We start from the raw sequence: 22,031 nt of genomic DNA on the forward strand, positions 1-22,031 counted from the left end.
TTCTGCTGTGCAAGGCTGCTGATAAACCGGACATGTTCCTCTTGCTCAGAGACGATTAGCTCAGGCTCCTGTGGGAGAGGAACCAGAGCCTCCCCGACCTCTGGAACACACTTCAGATAAATAAGAGTGGGCCGAGGAAAAGCATGGCTTGTTAAGAGGATTAGGCTACATGTGGAATACAGATTGTCCCTTAATAAAATTCAGTGTATTGAATTTTTTCTTTTTGCATGCATCATCAAAATACGGATATCTTCTTAAAAACAAAGAGGAAAAAAATAACCATTTCCAGAAACAGATCAGAGAAATAATTATAATGTTATATAAATATAACATACAGAAATAGGAGAACAAACTTGAGGACTAAATAGGTGGATACCGCCATCTAGTGTATGATGGTTAAACTACAATCTCATTAAAAAACATTTTGTTTCCGAGGCAGATGATTTATCAGAAATGTTTTATTTATTGTCAGCGTATTCAATCAGAAATGATCTATTAATACATGCACATATGACATGATGATTTCATTCAGACACTCTGCCACGCATGATAATTAGAAACAGGTCACACAAGACAATGAAGGCAACAAAAAGGGATGCTGCAAAAAAAAAAGATTCACATTATCTTCACTGGAAGGAATATAATATGTGAAACATCACTGGTTAAAAAAAATCAAAATGAAAAATATTCAACCCTTACTCAGTCAAAACAAAGCGTTGGTTAGCGGAAGGGCTCAGAAAATAAAGGTTTACACCTGCAAAGATGAAAGGAATGTTTCTTTGATGAGTGAGTTTCTTTGGTGACATTAAAAGAGATGAAAGGCACACAGTGATTTCATAAATAAAGCAGCAAAAACCAACTGTTACAACATCCTGACTATAGGATAACATAAAGTTAACTTTAGTAATCCTTCAAAAAAAGCATTTTTAACTTTTCCATCCAATTTAAGGAATGGGCATATCCATAACACCAATTATACATAAAATACATTAAGCAAGGTTTAATCAGAGTAATAAATAGAACAAAAAAAAGATGCAAAACATTCCTTTGTAATAACCTTTAAAAACTGGACTCGAGTTACGCCCTGAAGGAGTCGTGGGTCGCTCCTGAACCTCAAGCCCAGCTTCATCCTCAGACATCAAACTGTGTAGTCCAGCTCTGCGTTTAGGTTTGAGTACATCTCGTAGATGGCATCTACGGTGGGCGTGTAATTTACCAGGAAGAGACGGACGTTTGCCAGACAGTCCTCGTCTTTAACTTCTTGTCCCTTTGACAGGGCCTTGAGGAAGTTTGATCTGTAGGGAGCTGCAATTAGTGCTGCCTGAAGGACACACACAGAGAAACCGAGAGGAAAAGTGAAACCACTAGTTAGTGTAATGCTGTGTCAACTCAAAAGTCACATGATAGTCTGCATAATATCGCAAGGAAACAAAAAGAGAAAATAATTTTTCTAACCTAACGCAACTTCACAGTATAAAATTAAATTACAAAAGAGTCCTTTGCACACAACATGTCCAGTTTTCAGCTTTCTCTGCAGCTTGGAATCTCAAAAATGTTATCTTTTTGTGATGGGCGAATGATTCATACAAAGCACCTGCAGGTTGCGGCAACAGTAACAGCTTTTGGTGTGGAAGCTACTGCTGAGGTAAGAAGAAGTTAAATGCTTTTTTAGCATTAGTTGGAGCTTAAAATTAAATCAGACGAAACAGATGTGTACATAAACAAAAGGTAAAAACTACTGACATGTCGAGACACTCCTGCGGTTCAGTAAGGCTGCCTGAGAGCGAGAAAGAGTGAGACTTTCAGCAGATAATAGGAAGGCTAAACGGAGTGCAGGAAAGGTTTTATCCTTTTGGTCCTTCAATATGGAGATGAAATGTCGGCAGTCATTTGGAAACCTCAGCGTTTGGGAAAACATCCAATTTCTCTTTGGAAAACACACACACACCCACACACACACACATACACACACACAGCTGTTTCAGGGATGACAAAACCAAAGCTTTCTGAACCACTGAATCAGTGAGAGACAATTGTGTTGAAATGTTTTAGGTAAACATGACGCCAACTCGTGGTCAAACTTCAGTATTGTACCTGGGCGGAATAGTTAAACTCCCACAGGGTTTAGATTGTACCCTGTTTCTAAGCACTGCTGGTTAAACAACCCCACTCTGAGTTCATACATGGTCCGACACTTTGCCAATACGTATGTGATTGAATGAAGCTTCTTTTGGGGAGCCAACCTGATTTTTAATTCTTTTTTTTTAATCAAGTGAAACAATGTTTCGAATCACCTTGTCGTTATCATCGCACCTCTAGAGACTAAGTTGAGTCATCTGTTTGGAGAATTGCATCACCAATCGAAGCTGCTGAAGACCGTCCACAAGAAATGCTACTCTGTTACACACATGGTGTGTCATTACCTCTGTTCTGTCCTCAATATTTAATGACCGCTCGCTCACACCAAAAGGTGTAGAAAAATGTTTTTGCTTGTCCTGGTCTCATTGAGGTGACCTGTGAAATATTGTTACTTTGCTCTTTTGAACGCTATGACAGAAGAAAAGCCTTTACTAAACACAAAGAACCCAGCATTTTATCCTAGTTATCAAAATAACTAGGATTTGATGAACATTTAGATTAAAACCAACCAGGGTGATATTCTGGATGCAGGAGATTATTGTGCAAGAGTAACATAATACCAACAAAACATTTCAGTTTTCAAAATGAGACATTTCTTCCACGTTGACCCTCTACTTACGCTAAAAATCTTTTGAACAATCCAGCCGTGGTATTTCTTCAGAGCGTGCTCATAGGCTTTGGTGATATTGACCTGAATGAGGTTAGGGTTGTTCTCGTCTCTGTCTCCATCTGCCAAACTCTGCAACAAAACCTGTATGAAACGGAGACCCCTGCAGGAGGGAGCAGAAAGCACACCCATCTATTGCTGCATGATATATGGGAGCTGAAAGTATAATGTATATAGTATGTATTCATGTCTCTTTAGTCATGTTATAGCCATAAATGTCAGTGTGTTATATTAAATCAACACTAAGTTGTGCTCAAGTGTTATAAATGTTTAATTTGTTTTACAAACAAAAATCTGAAAAGTGTGACCTGCATTTATCTTCATCGCCTCCGAGTCAGCCCTTACTGCCACTTAGGATCGGTGTTCTGCTGGATGGTGAACTTTTACCTTTTACCCAAGTCTGAAGATTTTTGCAGCCTCTAGCCATTTTTCATTCGACTTTTACTTTATTCGACTTCACTACATGTTTCTGTTATCTTAGTGAATTCCTTTACGCTCGTTTGAGGATCACCCAGGAACAACTGACAACAGGTCGCGCTGAGGAAATTACTCTGAGTTTGTTATGCAGCCAAAGTAAATTTGTACTAGTAAAGTAACCAACAAAGGGGGTCTCACACACAGCCAAGAATCTTTCCTCATCTGTTGTTAATTTACCAGCTATATTCATTATTGAAGGCAATACATTTATCTTTGGATCCAAAAGAAATCTTAATTTCAATCTCATAGTTGAAGTAAACATCCCACTCTTTAGGCAATGCATCTGAGCATCTGTGTGGCCAGGCAGATGCAACAATTGGAAATTATGCGCAAACATAATTTCCAACCCACCTAGCACCCTGATCCTTTAACTGGGTGACACATTCTGCGCACTCTTTTCCTGCTAAAGTAAAGCATCCCCACAACATGATACATCTTGATAACTTTTTATGGCAGGCATGGTACCTTCATGCTCACATGCAGGTGCAAAAGTTCAGATTCTGACCAGAAATAACATTGTATTAAATCTGCTTTATTGTATTAAATCTGCTTTATTGTATTAAATCTGGAGAAAAGTGCAAATTGAACTTCTTACGGCTTTTGCCGGATTTGTAGAGTGGACGACTAATAGCTGTCCCCAGTAAAACAGCAATTTGTTTCACAGTATTTTACTGTGGAGTGTCTGATTGAAGGGCCTTGTATACAAAGGTCTGCCTGCCACACTTTTGAGATTTTTCTAAGGAAAAACCGTTCCTATGAAATCCAAATAAAGTCCATCAAAGTTTGGAAAATTTCAAGGGGAATAAAAACTTTTACTTCATGGCAGAAGAGAAAGTAGCTCACCTCTTGAGCCACATCAGAGCCAACGTCGCTCCGACTTTAGGCCATTGTCCTTTGTGGGTTTCTCTCTCTGCTTCCACAATATCCTGCAAGGTGACGTACTTTGCAGGATCCTGATCATAAACTGCTCTAATTTTCTAAGGAGAAGAGAAAAGCACATTTGGTTCAAGGTTTGCATAAAAGGAAGTGCTCCATTAAGCCCCATCTGGCGATTTAAATGTACAGCAGTATTATGAAAATACATAGAAGAGCTGAGAGTGTGCCTGGATCTCACCGTTATATTCCCATTAATGTCAGATTTGATAATTGAAAACACTTTTGATCCCAAGCAGTCTGCAAGAGAAACGGACATTTGAGAGCGCAGCAATGAAATATGAATGACTTCACGGCGCATGTGCCCAGCTGAGAGGGCAGAGTGAACGCGAATGGGAGCTCAGGGAGAGGTGGAGAAAAAAAGAAAAAAACAAACTGAATGGATAGTTTCAGTAAAGTCACAATGGGGTCAATGTTCGCTCTGTTCAGCGTCTAAACAGTTTCTCTTTATATAAACCCACCGCTACAGATCTAACTTCCTCCCCATGACATTGCTGCCGTTTCTTTTGCGTAAAATTGAAATATCTCCTCGTAAAAAGCGATCGCACCGAGATAAAAGTCAAATGTTAAGTAATTGAAATAACCTATCGGAAACTGATCAGCCCGGCGTTCGAATAAAAGTCACCTGCTGAGTTCTTTTAGTTGATCAGGTGGGACTTTACTCACCGAAAAACGGAGGCAGGGTCGACACGTTGTCCAAGAACGTCTTAGTGTCAACAGACTTGTCTGCAGGAAGTTCTGCAAATTGATTGTCCAATAAAAGAGACATCGTACCGTGTTGTGACAGCGTCGACAGAGCAACCACAGCTCTCTTCTGAGAAGAAAAAAAAAAAAAAAACGAGAGCGGAAAAACCCGGAACTGTATTCTTGTCAGATGGGTGTGGAAGAGCTTCCAGCCCACATCATCGCCGCCGCTTTTCTTCTTCTCCAACAGGTGGCAAATAACGCAGGGGAGCGAGAAAAACGCGACACACGCAAAAAAAATAAAATAAAAATAAAAAATACAAAATAAAGACAACGAGCAAGTTGAGGTTAGTTATAGTTTATTATACGCTAGACAGAGTTTTCAACAACAGAGGCAGGAGGAGGCTCAAACTTACAGCGAATTAAATACCAGGTTTGACGCCAGAGTGGAACGACTAAATAGGCTCAAAATGCAACAAAAAAAAAAGAAAAAAAAAGAAAAAACATTTTATGGTGCAAAATAATACAATTCCTCTTTCGTTTTTTTAAAAGTTGATTCTAAGATAACAGCTTTTTATTTAACTGTATAATTGATCAAAACTAACACACTTTCTTTGAAATGTGACTTCAGTGTAGGCGCCCTTGTCTTGAAATAATTATTTTAACTTCCCCTTGTCAATCGATATTGGCTTGGAAAAAAAAAAGGTTAGGTATGGAATCAGTAAAACATTTCATATGCGACTCTTTTCCTTCATCCCATTGTACAGCTTCAATCAGAGCATTAGTATTCCTGGTGACAAAAAACAAAAAAACAAATTTAATGTAATTTCTCACAAAAAATATTCTGGGATTTTAAAAATAGATTTTTTTTTCTGGTAATGTCCACTTAGAAAAATATATATATTTTTAGAAGATTGTTTTTAAAGTTCCCAATTCATATGGATTCGACTAGGTCTCAAGTTTCTTAAATATTTTTGCATGAAAATGTGAAACAATTTTCACATTTATTTATGGTTCCCTACACATCTAAAAGGCGAGTTTCAGTTTTAATAATCCTCCTTTAACTATTTTTGAATCACATCTACCAGAGTAAAAATAGTAAAAACGACCCAGTATTTTTAATATTAGCCTGAACCTGTGAGGTCAACCTCGGTGGAGGAAAGTAGTACCACGTTTCTGATTGGCTGAATATTTTCACTCTTGGCATCAGATGTCAGTCGCCAGTTTAAACTTGTTTTTTTTTTTTTTCTTAAACTACAACAGATTGAAAATCTCTGACACAAAATAAGATACAAAACAACCAGAGTTCCCTAAAAAGCTTCAAATATTTTAGAAATTTCCGTAAGTGTATTTATTCAGTTGCCAAAATTAAATGTTTTTTTCTTCCTTTTTTTTTTTTTTTTTTTACTCTGCAGATAGTTGGAAAAACCATCATTTGTAATTTAAAAGTACAGATGTTGCAGTGCAAATGCACAAAACAAAACTAACCTGGGCAGACTGCAGGTTTAGGGCCTTAGAGTTGGAGGATAAATGTTCAGGGGAGGATATTAGAAACAAACCTAAAGTGATTCTCTCCAACGCTTCCTTCGTTACACATCAAGTCTTCATTAAAAAAACAAAGACAGCTGGGCTAAAATAAATTAGCTTAATAAATGCAACGTCAGTTACATTATTAATACACTGAGGGGATTGTGGTAGATGTTTTCTCAGTCGCTCAAGATTACCCAATATGCATTTAAAATAATCATACTTCAAATACTCTGACACTTGTTTGCAGTCCAACATTCACAAAACCCAAAAGTTATTGAAACCTTGTAAATGGTTCATTTTAAATAAAGAAAAATTAGAGTAATTGTGGTCTCATTTAAATAAGGTGAAAACATCCTAGCACTTTTCTCAATGCGTGATACAGTCTGCAACGTCTTCTGCTGAATGAAACACATTTTCTGTCAAACACACGTCAAGCCGTAGCTTTAAAAGTGAACTACGGAAGATTATTTCTCATAATGCAATCGTTGACTTGGAACAGAAAGCCTCCTGGAAACACAGTGAACACGTTTTATGTTTATGAAGTCTAATTAAACCTGAGTAACATGAAAAGAACGACGGTTCATTTCCACAACTGGGTCAAACTCGTCTGGCTCGCTATGATTTACTACAGGAACACGGAGGTTACGGTTATTTTATTGTGGGCTGTAAGCCATGTAGCAGTACGCATTTGACCACAGGAAGCGTGTAAAACACCTGATTACAGCACCACAGCAAATACACTGAGATCACAAGTTATCTTTGACTAACTGCCAGCTGGGATGCCCCAAGCAGCAGGACGAATGTTAGCTGTGTTAAACAAAAAGCTTATGAAAATAAACACTGATATTTGTTTAGAGGTATGACATACATTTTTTTTTTTAAATAGAATAGCATTTGGATTAATCTGATAAAGAATTGCATGGATACATACATCTTACATATTTGCATAATGCTATTAGAATCGATTCAAAGTGGTTTTCACACATCCCGCCGTGGAGGGCGCATTTGAGAGCAACTTTCGCCCCCTCACACACAGTCACACACACAGACAGCATCATAAGTATGGCTGTAACATTATAACTCCGATAACTACTGATACTTTACCTAAAGAAGAGATCTTCAACCAGCTGAGAGACAGAGAGAGAGAGAGAAGCATAAATCTGCTGGATGGAATGAAAGTGTGCTGGTCTGAAACATAGTCTAATACACCGAAGGCGTTTTGTGTCTTCGTCACAGTCGGCTTTCTAAACGGGTGTACACTTTTAAGCAAGCAACATCACAAAGATTTTAGATTACGATACAGCCACAGTTTCCTAAAACAACAGTTATTAGAAAAATAAACCATCGTCACTGGAGTAAACTGGGGAGGGTCTATCGGTTGTGATCCTTGCTGGTCTGAATCTTTTGGACCATGCCAGAAAGCAGACGTCAAGAACCACAACAGAATGTCAAATACAGTACTGAGGAGAAAGAGAAAAAACACAAAGAAACTCTTTAGAGCTGCTTGTTGTTCTGGTTCGGTTCCATAAGCGCACAACGTTGCACTTTCGGAAACCAGAGGGATTTAACTCTGCGAGGTAAGGATGTGTCTTTTCATAAATGCACTGCACAAAGACAAAAGTTATTTTTTGATGACTTTATGATTCTGAATCCTGTGGTAAGACGTTCCCACCCCAAGGAATGTGTGTGAATGCTTAGACTTATTACTGTTGAGGAAACAGAAATATAACACTGATTAAAAAGAAAGCCTAGCACTGCAACAGATGGATTGCGCATCGAGTGCTTGAGGAGTGTCTTTGGGTTTAGGTTAGTTGTTGTTTTCTTTGGTTGTGACAGTAACGAGTTGCTTGGCAGCTTTGGCAATGTCATAGGCACACTGGATGACCTGCTGAGTGACCAACTGGATGTCCGATGGGCAGGGATTGTGCTCTGCCGCCTTCTGGCACTCTCCGTGAAGTCGGCTCGCGCTCGAAGTCAGCAGATACAGAGAATTTCGCACCGTCTCCGAGGACGGCCTCTGTCGAGAGGACAAGGCGAAAAGATGAATAAAAATGCTCCTAAAGCAAAAAGGGGGATATTTAAGACCCGTCAACAAATCTGCCGATTGTTCAAGAAGTGAATACCTTGGGAAATAGGGCGGCCATCTCGGTCACGGCCATACGGATCTTCTCAGAACACGGCAGAAAGCTGGAAGAGGCAAAATGCTGAATAAACAGATTCTAAAAGCTATTCTGAGTAGAGACATCGAAATAAATGTAGCTTTTTTAGCATGGTTCTCAAAGTAAAGCCATTTTTCCTCCTCATGTTTGTTAATGTGATTTTAAAAACCATGTTTCTTTCTTTACAGCAATGCCAGTACTTTCAATGAGCTGCCGCATCTCACTAGAGACACTACTCATATGGCATTAAGAGAAGTTAGATGGCAGTCAATAGAACATATATATCATAAAACCCATGATCCTAATGAATTTCTTTGACCTCTATTGAAATGTCTGCCTCACATTTCTATAGATGAAATATAGTAATGACAATCTCTAAACAAAGTGGTTCACTTGTGTATCTATAATTATTGTAATATCAGTCATTGGAATCAAACAGTTCCCATGTATTTACAGAAGGCTACATGACAAATCTGAGCAAACAGCTAAGATGAAGGAAAAGGTTTAGACTGAAAACAAGAGCAGACATCGAGTCTGCAGACAACAGGCAAGAAAAAATATGAAAATGAGTGATTGCTTTCCATCAGCTGCAAGAACAGCCAGAGCCAGTTAAGGCACATCCAACTGGCTACCAGACTCCAAACCAGTAATTCCAGGTCGTTAGCATGTGTGTCTGGTTTCCTTCAACATGTGACTGTGTTTAGCTTACAACTCGGCATATATCAGTTAACAGGCTAGTTGTGAAACAAGTGGCATACAAATCCCATAGTACGGCTTCTAAAAGCCACTGACTAGGAAGCTGAGAAACCTTCAGCTTGAACAAATCTAAAAGATAGCCGACTCCTTAAAGTCAGGTAGAAATGCATCATTCAACAGGTTTAATTCATTTTAAATCACGGCATCACATGATTTGCTGTACCTTTCATGCTTGGTCTCCTGTGCAGCTCTCAGGAGTTCCTGGATGTTCTTGGTGATCTGCTCCGTCTTGCAGATGACGTCCTCGGTGCACGGCAGGGTGGCGTCTTCTTCACCTTCCACCCCCGGTTCCACTGAGTCAGGAGCTGCTACCGGGCTGCTGCAAACACAAAAACACAAACACTGAATTCGGTAGAGTTTAAAGTGAAATTAGAACCAAGTCTTGGAAGAAGATTTTATATTTATATTGACCTGGTGCAAGGTAAATTTAATAAGTACTCTTGTGGTTAAATTTAGTACATAGTCTGGACATTTTAATCGTTAGGTCCTAAAAGGGAGCCCTGTCATTTAAAAACAACTCACTACTTGTCACCGAACATTTTTTAGTAGCATCCGCCTTTATAGTATCTCTAAATTTTCATTCTCAAGGACCCAGATCCGATTTAAACACACAACGTTCCTACTTACCCAGTCTCCTCGAGTTCAGAGTGGTTTGGAGTAGTGTCATAGTCGCTCTCCAACATCGTACCGTGCCCTCCGAGACTACAGCCCTATAATGACACCGATGTATTACTATCAGTCAGAGTGACTGATGATTACAACACTCGGTACAATTAGGAAAATTTACTTCATGCATTTCAAAAATCAATGTTTCATTCTAAAGCAAATGTAGAAAAGGAGGAGAAAAAAAATATGAAGTGATTGTGTTTTTAGACATTCACAGCACAGCTGATGCAATTAGTAGATGTAATAAAATACGGATGGTAGCTAAGTGTTCTGTAATCAGTGTACAATGCCGAAAAGTGCTTTGTGTAAAGTTCTTATGTTTTCATAGAGATGCACCAAGGAATCAACTGTAGATGGAACAGACTGACTTTAGGCTTGATCGACTGGTCGAAAACTCAAAAATCGTCTCTTTTTCAGGTCAGTGAATGCACCGTGCTACCAGGACATGCTGACAACCGCAATCTTCAGTTTGGACACTGTTACTGAGTGAACAACATTTAACTTTAGCCATTTTCAGTATCAGTGAGTTGTCTGAAACATAGAGGGACCGAAGAAATCATTTTAAAGGAAACTAAATTAATCTGGATTTCTGCCGTTCCTTCATAACGCAAGACGGTGAGGAAGAGCAGGACCTTTTACACAGATAACAGAAAGGACCTCCATCTGTAAAAGAATGGACTGGATTTGAAAATGTTGGCAGCCTTTTATAAATCTCAGCATTAAGCATCTACATTTTCTAAGAGAACACAGAGTGGCTTCTTCGTAGCGCTAATGGCGAATACAACATATAAAGACAGTTTAACATGCATGAATTTCAATGCAAGTCTGTTTAAGATTGACTACTCACAGGCAGCAAAATGCAAACATCAGGAAGCCCAAACAAAAAAAGCTTAAATAATTTAAAATTAACTCAAAATTGGTCTCAGTCAAAGCTATACAAAACCTAAGATCAAAAAGTTAACCTGAAAAGTCGAATCAGTGCATCTCTAATCTTGATCACTGCAGCAGTGTGATCATTCAGACAGCATCTGTGCAACATTTCATTAATTTAATGTTTACTTCCAAACTTGCCGGGTTTGTTGAAGTGACTGGACCGTAGCAGAGGTACTAAGGTACATGCATGCAGCCAATACTCAGAAAAAGAAGTTCAAAGACAAGGTCTGGAGAGAAAAGACTGTGGGGTCAAGCAAGAGGACAGTTTTCAGCGTCCCTGGAGGCTCCAACTGAGCCAAGGGGACTTTTGGTACTCAACCCTGCGAGATCTCTCATCCCACGACCAGGACAGGGGAGAGGGGAAGGTAGGGAGGGAGGAGGCAGCTGTCCCCAAAGGGCCCCTCCCAATCTAGAGAAGGGGTCAAACCAAGTTGAGCAACACCATTGAGATGCAGTAAATGACTGAATGAATAAATTAAAATCCAACGCCAGCCCCAAGCCAAGCACCGTCACTTTAAACGATCATGAGCGGGAGCAGGAGCGCCGCTGCTCGCATGCTTACGTTGGTGGGAAATGGCTGCAAAACGACTCCATCGTCATGGCGAGCTGTGTCCGCTCGGTGGGAGAAATGTTTCGGAGCGGAGCCCGTCTCATACATCGACATGGCGCGACCTCCGCGGGGTGGATGTCGACCGAAGGGCCCCTGGGGATGTTGTTGTCCGCTGGGGGTTTGCCATCTAAGCGTTGTGTTTTCAGTCTGCAGGGAGCTCAGCTGGGGGGCAACAAAGAGACATGTAATTTAATCTTGGCTGGACGTCGCTTTCCCCACAATAGGTCTGTAATCAACAGATAAGCCTCAAGGTTAAAGGAAATTCTTTGTTGCAATGCTCCATCGCACAAAATGAGAGCTCTCCTTGACAAATGAAATGCTGATAAAGCATGTTGATAAAAACTCTCGTGAGAATACCCACCAGAAATGGTTTCCCTTATTTATGAGGGAAAACAATGACGGAGAGAAACGTGGCTTTTACAGCTTACTGAGCAAAAATCTTCAACATGCAACTTTTCAACAGAGTGCAAATAAAGAACAGCAGAGAGGACATTATTTGGTTAACCGAAGAAGACAGTTTGCAACATTCAAAAGTAAGTCAAAAAACCCCGTTTTAAAGAAATTAACTGATGATTGCATTAGAAGCATCCCGGTCATGTAGAGTTCAACACAACAGCAGACAAAAAAGGCTGTGTTTTCAAGCCTGGGGCTTTAGTTTAGTAAACAATTTGACTGTGAAATATGCCAAATCTGAATATAAAAGTTAGCAACACTGTACAGTACCTGGAGATGAGAAACAAACAAACAAACAAAAAACCCAGTTGTAAACAACCCAGCAGCAGGAGGCAGTCCTCCGTTAGCTCTAGTAGAAACACAGTGAGGCGCCCAGATAACGGATTGATATGAGATGAAATCAAGTGCTAAATGTGTGCAAAGACGACATCGTTTTGTTTTCCACATACAACCTTGAATACTTTCCAACTGTCCACATTTAGTCAAAGTGTTTACATTCTAGGAAAGTAAAGCAAAATAAGGGCGTCTATTATCTGAGCTCTGTGTTTCTGATAAGCGTCCGTATTTGACTTGGGTAAAAGAGAGTTGATGTAATGACAGCAAGAAGAAAATCTAGCCCAGTTCTTAAGGAATTAGCCTTAAAACTGGTATAAAAGGTCAACTAAGCTAATGAGCGGGAGAAGGAGCGCCGCTGCTCGCGTGCTTACACAGGATGCATTCCAGAAGTAGAGACTTGTAATGATGTCCTAAAATTTGAGTTTCAAGTCAGAAAACCAGTGGGATTAGCTAACTCATATGAAGCAGTAAAACAAGTGGTTAGGGCTGAAACGATTCCTCGAATGATTCGAGTACCTCGATTACTAAAATTCCTCGAGGAAAATTTACCTGCCTCGAAGCTTCGTTAATTTATGTTTTATTAGTTAGCGCACTGTGTTCCGGCCGGGACTTCATTTGCGTTGCGCGGAGCTCTCACTTCCGCCTCTGAGTTGTTGACAAAAGCTAAGTCTCAGCGGCATAAAGTCCAATCTTCAAGATTGGCCCGTGGGGATTTTATGGATTGATGATAATGCCCGACTTTTTATCGTTTTTGGGGAACCAATAAGCATCCTTAAAATGACTGGGGGATGCCTGGAGTACGGCAGCATTTCTCCTCCGGGGCTGCTGGTTGAAAGCGAACGGCGGGAAGAGCGCTGAGGTGAGCGGATAGCCTGAACAGGGCGGGCGGCTGAGTAGCTGATGCTTACCGTGTAAATGTAGCTTTACCGACGAACAGCACAATAAATTTCATATCCCGGTCTGAAGAAACGGGTGGCGGAGCGCATCGTACATGGCTGGTAGATGAGTTTCTGAGTGTGACCAGTGAAGGTGTCGTAAATATCCCGTATTGCTTCCCCCCGTGTTCGTCCCCCGGTCTAACGGTTCGTCAGTCCGCTGGTCTATTTCCTCCCCTCCACCCCATCTTACGTTCGTTCATTCGCCCTCTCCTCCCACTCCAGGCGGCATTTCCCGTATTTTCAAACCCAAAGCGTGACAGGTTAGGTGGCAAGGTGAGTTTAATTAATCTATTAAACTCACTGAAGATGAATACATAAACTAAAAGCTGCATTGTAGACATTTTTTATAAGCATATTTGTGAGCCTGCCTCTTTGTTATTAAATTCAATATAATTTCAGATTTTTCTATAACTTTTCTTCTGGTTAACTTAGAAAGTGAGCTATTATTGTTACAGGTTAGTTTTCTAAACTACAAAAAAGCAACTGTTAGGGATGCTCAAATATGAAAAATTGGACTGATATTGATATCTGATAGTAACACCGGTATTATGCCAGATTTACCAATATTTCATTTTATAATTTTTTTTATCCGATTACTCGATTAATCGTAAGAATAATCGATAGATTACTCGATTACTAAAATATTCGTTTACAACAGCCCTACAAGTGGTACAAGCAAATCACAATGTATTTCTATCCATCCTATGCATTGAAACAGTAAACAGGCATGCTAACAAATACAGAATCAACTGTAAACTGCGGTCACACCGTTTCCCCATCTTGCCAAGACTGCACTAAATGTGAGGAAATTAAGGTGATTTTTTTTTTCCCTATCAAGCATTATGTCCGTTTTAGTCTTTAGAGCATGCTGTGTTTTAACAGCGTCTTAGTCTGATGAGGAAGTTTCTTCCAATATGAGAAACGAAAGGATGCGAGTTGTGTGTTTAGTAGACAAAAGGATCTTTGTTTCCTTCTGAATAACCCGGATCATGTTTCTAAAAAGAGACCATGCTATTGATCCGAATCTGCTGCCCTCAAGTGTGACCAGAAATGTTAACGGAAGAGGATTTTCTGAAACATCAGTAACAATGTCTACAACAAGTATGTCCGACGTAAAAAAAAAAAAGGATGTAAGAAGAGACAAATGTGTAACTGTAGTAAGAAATAAAGTGGTTGTGGGTGGTATTTGGCAGATGCTTTCTGGAGGTGTAAGCGATCCAATCTCAGTTCATAATTCTACTTAGTAGTGCCAACCTGTTGCAGTAGTCCAAGCTATATTTTCTGTTCCTTTCTGAAATCTTCTACTAAAAATGTTCAGCTAAATGGTGATTCTTAGAGGTATGCTTGCTGTGCTGCTGGGATATTGTCTCTTTTTATCACCCGTTTTAATTGGTAACCATTCCAGTGAGAGCTGCTTGCATTTGAAAGAGGTTTATTGAGCTCTGTAAATTAACCAAGGACAAGCAAAATACACTAAAGCCCCAAAATGTTTCAAAAATGTCTCGAATGTAGTCTAGAAACATTAAAAAAACCCATTAATGTAGACCATGTGTTTAATTGATAATCGAAGGGAATATAGTAGTCTGATGGAAGATGATGAAATACTAAGAATTTATTTAATGCAAATTTATGTAATGTGAGGAAGAGAAGACTTTAGCAGCATCAGCTCATAAAATCCACCCAACCATGAGTAGCTGAGACTCCGACACCTCAGCACACTGTTACATCAATTTCATCTGCCTGTTGCACATTTGCAGATGAAATGGGGGACAGCAACAGCACATTACCATTAGGCTGGCAACATGTTAAAACGAGTGCAGCTCAGGGCAGCAATCAACCAAATCAATACGCCTCAAAGAGGATAGAAATGCAATTTGTTAGGTGAAATAATCCACAACTACACTTGCACTGAAATATTAACATACCACCATTTAATTAACGTCCACAAAGAGATTAACACTGCAGAGCTGTTCATTTTATTCATAGTTTCACAAAATAATTAAGCGCATACGACATAATCCATAATTTAACTAACCTTGCTCTGCATCATCTGCAGTTCTTTACTAAGATGACAGTTGACTTTGAGAAGCTGTTGTATTTTGGCCTCTGACGCAGTCAGGGCACTCTTCACCTCCATGAACTCCTGCACTGTGATTGGTCCATCAGACAGATCAGAAGACTCTGAGCTCTAATGCAAAAGAAAAAGAGCAAATAGAAAAGATGCTATCAATTTCAAATGTCAAGAAAAGTACTGATGTTCAGTCCGAGACTGGTTTCTTAAAAAAATAAACCTTTGTCCTTCCATGGTTACAGCTATCCCCACATGTGGCCTCTTGTACTGGATCTTCATCAGATGCCACACTGTCATAATCTGGTTGATCGTTGTCTTGGCTCTCACTGTTGTGGCGACTGTTTATTCCCTGAAGGATCAGCTCAACGTTATCTGATGGCAGAAAGAAAAGTCAGTGATGAAGCAGGAGAGAAGCTACAAAGAGATCAAGATACTAAACAGAGCATATTTAAATTCCTCTTCTAAAAGTGCAACTGAAAATGACAAAGTAAAAGAAAACAGTCCTGGGGGTGGTTTGGCATTTCTTGATTAAGCATCAGTTTAACACCTTGTATGTGTGACTCATACCACACTACTCCTACTTGGTTCAAACTATAGAACTGGTGCTTTATTGGAAACTTAAACACACAAACTACCTGGAAAAAAAAAAAAAAGCTCAGAAATATATGAGCAATGTGAGTACGGATCTGTAAAAACAAAAATCTCCATGTACCTTTTGGACTATCGCAGGAATTACCCCACTGTCGTCGTTTAGCATCTGCTAGAATATCAATAACCAAGGTGGCAAATTCATGAGCGCTAAACCTCGCCAATTTCTGACGACCCTACAAACACAAAAGCGGAAAGAAAAACCTTCAGATGTCAGCTACTTGCACAAGAGCGTTAGGTTTCAACATGAAGAAAACTTGCCTGATTTCTGGTGGATGAATATTCAGGGTTGACGGGCAAAAAAGGAACAACTGTAGTGTCTGTGACAAGAGTGCTGTGATTCTGAGTGGCCAGCCAGACTGAAACATGAGGGTATTTTGCATGTAACATTAGATAGGAATGTAAATACAGAAGTACAAAGAGAAAAAAACAAGTCTGCATACAGAACATAGCTTTATTTTAAGAAGTTCAGAAATCCAACCTGCATCAGTTTCTCTTCTATCCACTTCGTCATAAACATCCATGGCGAGTTCCTCAAACTGATGGTTACTTAACTAAAACAAAAGCTGAATTAGTCACTTATTTTTAGCCGTTTGTACAGACATTTACCATCACTGAAGACATCTTACCGACTGGAGCTTCTTCTTTGCTGCCTTTGCAAAATCTGACAAATCGAGACTGCTTTGGACAAAAGAATTACTTTACCAGGTGGAAAAAAAAAAAACTTCCAAAACTATTCCGGCACATAAAGAAACATAAAATAAACACTTACTTGTTTCTATTCCATCCAATGCAGCACAGAGTAAAATACACCGTAAATACCGACTAAATATTTCTTCAGGTTCAGAATAAAAGCTCAATTCAATAACCAAATATTATAAACTAAGACGGATGTCATAAAGATTTTAAGTCTTTAATTTCTTCCTTTCAATAATCTCAGATTAAAACAAATTTTTACCTGTCAGCCATTTGTGGAATGATGAAGTGCTGCCCATTTCTATGATCTAGAATAAAGCAATCAAAAAAAGTGATTTACAAGGAATTAGAGCCTGAACTGCATTTTAGGTTGAACAAAAGCCTCGCTTCTCTGGCTTCCTGTTAAACCTTAACAGGAAGCCAGAGTCTATTCATTGACTTTGAATAGACTCACCAGGTCTTCTGCCACACAGGTAAAATGTTAACCGGTCAGTGAGTTCATATTGTATCTCGACCAGCCTCTCTGCCAGCTCCTGGTGCCCAGCTTGTCTGCAGGTATGACACATGAAAAGTAAGTTTTACCACCATCTGCTGATAAAAATGACAAATCTAACGTGAATAGTGTTGGACATTAAAAATATTGTTACTTTAATTTTATCACAATGTAAAAACTTTGAATGATTGACATCTTGTCTACATAATATTGAAGTTTCCATTTTTACTAAAAAAATGTTTCCAGAAGTAATACTGTATTATGTGATGTGTACTAAATATTTCTTATAAATATCTTTACTTTCTTTGTCTTCATATCATTGTTAAACTGGATTAACAGAGCACTGCATTCAGTCAACAGCTTAGACCGTTGGAGTCTGTCCTTATTGTTCATTGTAGAAAAAGCATGAGTCATGTCAATTACAGATTACATTTCTCAAATTTCTTGCTTCACTACTTCAACCCTTTTTCCACCACAAGTATTTCTCAGCAACTTCTGCACAAAATAAAACACTGATCCATAACCGCAACATATTAAGAGTGGGAATGAATGCAAATGTTTTTAACGGCATCACTTAAAGAGATCTGGAAAGGCAGATTTGCACCAAATTAAATTTTCTGTTGCAACTTATTGATTTATGTGCCAGCTTGAAATGTTTTGTAGCAAAAGTGGGAACCTCATAGGGTGTGTAACATTTCCTGCAACACATTGACAAAGTGATGCTTGCAAATGCACAAAGAGTTAGGCAACTTATAGAACAGCTATAACTGTTACCAGCTTTCTTTTTTTTTATGTACACCAAACCCTCACCACAAAGCTCTGGGTACAGAAATAGCTTTTGTGCTTTTCAGGTGTGACATAAATCACACTTCTTTGTTTAAAGACAGAATGTTCCTACATGTGGCATGTTTAAAGCTATACGGTTCCACACAACTAACATCAAATTGCTCCATACCACAAAGTAGTTCCAAAACAAGCTTTCAGACGTAAGTTTACCTTGCGTTGTCAATCGGCGTCTTCCCACTGGAGTCCAGAGCTCCGGGATCAGCTCCATAAACCGCCAAGAGCTCAGCTTGTAGAATCTGACCTGCCTTTGCTGCTATATGTAGTGGGGTGTTGCCTTTCTCCTAAAGTCACAATGAAGCAAATTTTGCACTTTGGAATTGATGTAAAAGCACAATTTGGGCAATGCTTTTACTTTGAGCACATTTTTCAAGACTTACTGGGTGGAAGAAGTTGGCTTGCGCTCCTAGAGATAGAAGTCTGAGGCAGGTCTCCAGGTTCCCGGTCCGAACACTGGAGTGGAGTTGCTGCACGAAAATCAAAGAGAGGTTTGTTGAAATTTAAATGTGAGGTTCATTCATACATTGTTTGAAACATTTATTGAAATAAATGCTTCTTTTTTTTTTTAAATGCTTTATGGCATATAGTATCTACAAAATCTAAGAGTTTTGGATTTTAATATTCAGATTTTATGCCTGGCCAAAATGTGAAAATGTAAGGTGGCGTTTCAAAGCAGAACTGAGAGCAGTTTATTGGTCTATAAAAAGGACGTATCAGGATGTGTTTTTTTTTGTTTTTTTTTACACAGACTAAATTAATTTACATGAACCCAACGGGGATGACAGAAAAAGAAATAAACTTCCTTTACTCTGCAAAAGCACAGAAACATTTTAATTTCACCATCATCTGTCATTTGGATTCCACTGTTGCCGACACAAAAATGCTAAGTCTTTATTCTTATACTACTCATGAAAAAAGAAAATAATCAAAAACAACTATTTTTTTTCTTTTTACCTTACTGAGATCCTTTGCAGTTACACTGTCATCATCACGACAAGGCATCCGATGGACATAAGCCAACATCTGATATTTTGCCTTGATGAACTCCGTCTTGTTGGGACTGCAAATAAAAAAGCCCACAAGTGAAATTGAAGGAATATTTCTACTTTCACTGACTGCCATGCCATTCATTTCCTTTCAGTGATTATTCTTCTGACTAGCTATAATAAATCAGACACAGAAGCTTTCCAGATTCCCCAAAGACTGTAAACCCAAAAACTTTTACTTTGAATGTTTAATTGACACTTGACTTAAAGAGGATGTTGACGAGTTTCTCCTTGTTTAGTGAATGATTCAACAAAGGACACGGAGCAGCTGAAGGCTTTGTGTTTCACGGACAAACTTTCAAACCTCGGACAGATTCCCAACAACTAGAACTCAGACTAAGAAACAAATTTAAGGCAAACTATTAAATGAAATTATGGTCATTAAAAACAGAAAAAAATCTAACAATTCTCTGAGAGAGTTTCTGCATGTCTGTTGATTGCTGATAGCATGTGTTTTCTCACACTTTGTGAACTGAACCTATCACGGCTGTGTTTACATGTATGTTTGTGTTTAGTCCACCAGTCTGACAGTCGACTAATAAAATATTTACACCCAGAAACGGATGTTGTATTCATCCCACTATCCTGCAGATTCTGTTTTCTTATTCCATACTTTGTGACTATAAGCTTTTTAAATAAAAGTTCACTATTTTTCTATCACACTGATAACATACAGCCTACTAGGAGTTGTTCATGCTTCTTCAAACTAAACTTATTTTATGGGAAGATTGAGGAAGTTCTTCAAATTGGCTCAGACTGCATCGCAATGAGTCATGGTCATAGCACAGAGGGCCAATTGTGCATATTCACTGACCCCAAGTATGAAAAAAATCAATGTTTGCTGCAAACCGTTATACAAAGTGCAAGCAAGCATACCAAAATCTGCAGTGACATATGTATATAAATCCTTAAAAACCCACTTACTGAACTCTGTCCTGAGGGTTGGCTTTGCGTTTCCCACTCGCTGACGAGGAAGGATCCAGAAGGCTGTGTTCCCATATGGAATTTGCACCATTGCCATATAATGTCTGGACCATCTAGAGCAAGACACAACTAGCTGGAGTTAAAGAACACAAAAGTATTAAACTCCTTCAACTTTTTCTCATTTTGTCATGCCACAACCACAGACATCAAATCTTTTTTTTATTTTTTTTATTGAGATCTTATATAATTTCCAAATCCTTTCCCAATAAAAATCTCAAGTAAGTCAGTATCTGTACCCAGCAGACCTAACTCTGACACCCTTAAATAAAGAAATGAAAGAATCGGAGAAACAGCCAAGAAGCCAATGGCAACTCAAGCGGATCTGCAGAGATCCACAGCTCAAGTGGGGGAGCTTGTTGATGGAAAAACTATTAGTCTACTCTTTATGCAGAAGTGGCAAGAAGAGGGCCCTTCCTATGAGGAATATATACAACGATACTTTGCACCAGATCTTACTAATATGGAGATATTCTGCAGAGGTAAAACCTTTTCACAAAGGTATCCACAATATACTTGCAATTGTATTTGGCACCAAAAGATAGTTCAACAAAGTATGAGCGGTCTGAATACTGTTGCACATCACAAGTTTCTGAATTTTTTTTATGTATATTTGAAGGCAATGCATAATTTCACTCCTAAGTCGATTTGTCACATAAAATACTAAATAAATACCCTGATATTTGATTTTTTTAACATGCTAAATGAGGAATAACTCAAGGGTTAAGCAAACTTTGGCAAAGCAGTGTGCTGACTGTGTGTCCTTGTTCATTGATCTGTGTGGAAGGAATGTCTGATGACTGAAAAGATTTGCATTTGATTTTTGTTTTGAGGGGGTTGTACTCCTGTATTACTCACCTGCAGCTGAGACGGAGGCCAAGAAGACTGACTCAGATGCCTGACTTGAGAGCTGTGTCGCCCGAGACCCCGGTGGATGCTGCAGCACTCGTCGCAGATCAACACACCCCTGTTCACAGAGGCCCAACGGGGCTCTGCAAAACACATGCGATGTTTGTTAATGAGCTAGCTCCATTATGTGTGAACACTGACCGTTAGTCACACATTTAGTCTCAAGCTGCCTCTTTGAAATAGTCTGATGGAAAAATCACGGAGGATATATGCGACATTATTTTTCAACCAGTCACTCAAGTAAGATCACCTTTTTTTTTCCGGATGGATGCTACCAAGTGTAAAGCTAACTCCATGTTAGTACTGTTAATTATTTTAAACATACAGTTTCATAATTACATAAGTTACCATTTCTACACGGCGACTACTTCATTACAAACAAACTTACTCACGAGTAGCGCATTTACAACAATTACATTTAGCACTAATACTGTCTGTCAATGACTTGTCACAGTTCCGAAATATTAATTAGTTTAGCCAACCGGACGTAGCGGTTGGTTAGCGGGTTAGCTAGGCAGCTAACGTAAATGCTAGCTAGTTTGGCACCGTACCAGGAGCGCTGCAATCAGCGCAGACCTCCCTGCTTCGCACTCGCTTTGACATTCCTTACGCGGAATTCCTCTCAGTCCGGGAAGAGAAAAGATTTTCCTAATGTATATTACAACGCAAAAAGTCCAGGTCGGTAGACTGTATTTGTGCAAGGCAAAACAAGCAGCTGTGTGTCTGTCCTCCTCCCTCCTACTGTTGAACAAAGCGGCGTCTCGTTCCAATAAGTACCCTGTACTTCCTTGTCTGCTTCCTTCCTCGTTTCCTTTGTCGTCTTTTTTTCTGTTTTATATCGGAGTTAATGGTTAACAATTGCAGGGCTAGGCGTATTGTTTGTACTTATGGTAAAGATACGTGAAAAGCCTTCAAACAAATGTATGTTTTATTGCAGTGAAATTATATGAATCTGGAAATCTGAAAGAAAAAAATCAACTGAAGTGCATTTTTTCAGAGAAGAGAAAAAATATCATAAAGGAAAATTATATTTTTGCTCCCCTGCTGTCAATATTGACACTAC

The 22,031-nt window shown here is 39.1% G+C and overlaps 2 protein-coding genes across 5 annotated transcripts; both read right to left on the reverse strand.

Moving 5' to 3' along the window:
* Positions 1–440: 440 nt before the first annotated feature.
* On the reverse strand, positions 441–5,132 carry LOC106904896 (glycolipid transfer protein-like). Its single transcript, XM_014969421.2, has 5 exons — positions 4,883–5,132; positions 4,398–4,456; positions 4,127–4,260; positions 2,759–2,909; positions 441–1,321 (listed from the first exon to the last, which is right to left on the reverse strand). The coding sequence occupies exons 1-5, from the start codon at positions 4,983–4,985 to the stop codon at positions 1,139–1,141; spliced, it is 630 nt and encodes a 209-aa protein (XP_014824907.1). The 5' UTR covers positions 4,986–5,132; the 3' UTR covers positions 441–1,138.
* Positions 5,133–7,068: 1,936 nt separating this feature from the next.
* LOC106904865 (ARF GTPase-activating protein GIT2-like) lies at positions 7,069–21,772 on the reverse strand. Of its 4 annotated transcripts, none has more exons than XM_014969377.2 (20): positions 21,520–21,772; positions 20,918–21,051; positions 20,003–20,115; positions 18,987–19,092; positions 18,413–18,499; positions 18,186–18,316; positions 17,151–17,245; positions 16,959–17,004; positions 16,630–16,681; positions 16,482–16,554; positions 16,262–16,359; positions 16,065–16,176; positions 15,573–15,724; positions 15,317–15,469; positions 11,507–11,716; positions 11,264–11,353; positions 9,973–10,055; positions 9,509–9,664; positions 8,554–8,617; positions 7,069–8,447 (listed from the first exon to the last, which is right to left on the reverse strand). In XM_014969377.2, the coding sequence occupies exons 1-20, from the start codon at positions 21,569–21,571 to the stop codon at positions 8,238–8,240; spliced, it is 2,217 nt and encodes a 738-aa protein (XP_014824863.2). In that variant the 5' UTR covers positions 21,572–21,772; the 3' UTR covers positions 7,069–8,237. The 4 variants fall into 4 exon arrangements, with proteins under 4 accessions (XP_014824863.2, XP_014824874.2, XP_014824889.2 ...); XM_014969388.2 differs by having other exon boundaries at positions 16,630–16,678; positions 21,520–21,771; XM_014969403.2 differs by lacking the exon at positions 11,264–11,353 and having other exon boundaries at positions 21,520–21,770.
* Between the last annotated feature and the right edge of the window lie 259 nt (positions 21,773–22,031).

Source organism: Poecilia mexicana, unplaced genomic scaffold (genome assembly GCF_051168715.1).
Source record: "Poecilia mexicana isolate PSO_F unplaced genomic scaffold, ASM5116871v1 scaffold_12, whole genome shotgun sequence".
In the NCBI taxonomy this organism is placed as follows: domain Eukaryota; kingdom Metazoa; phylum Chordata; class Actinopteri; order Cyprinodontiformes; family Poeciliidae; genus Poecilia; species Poecilia mexicana.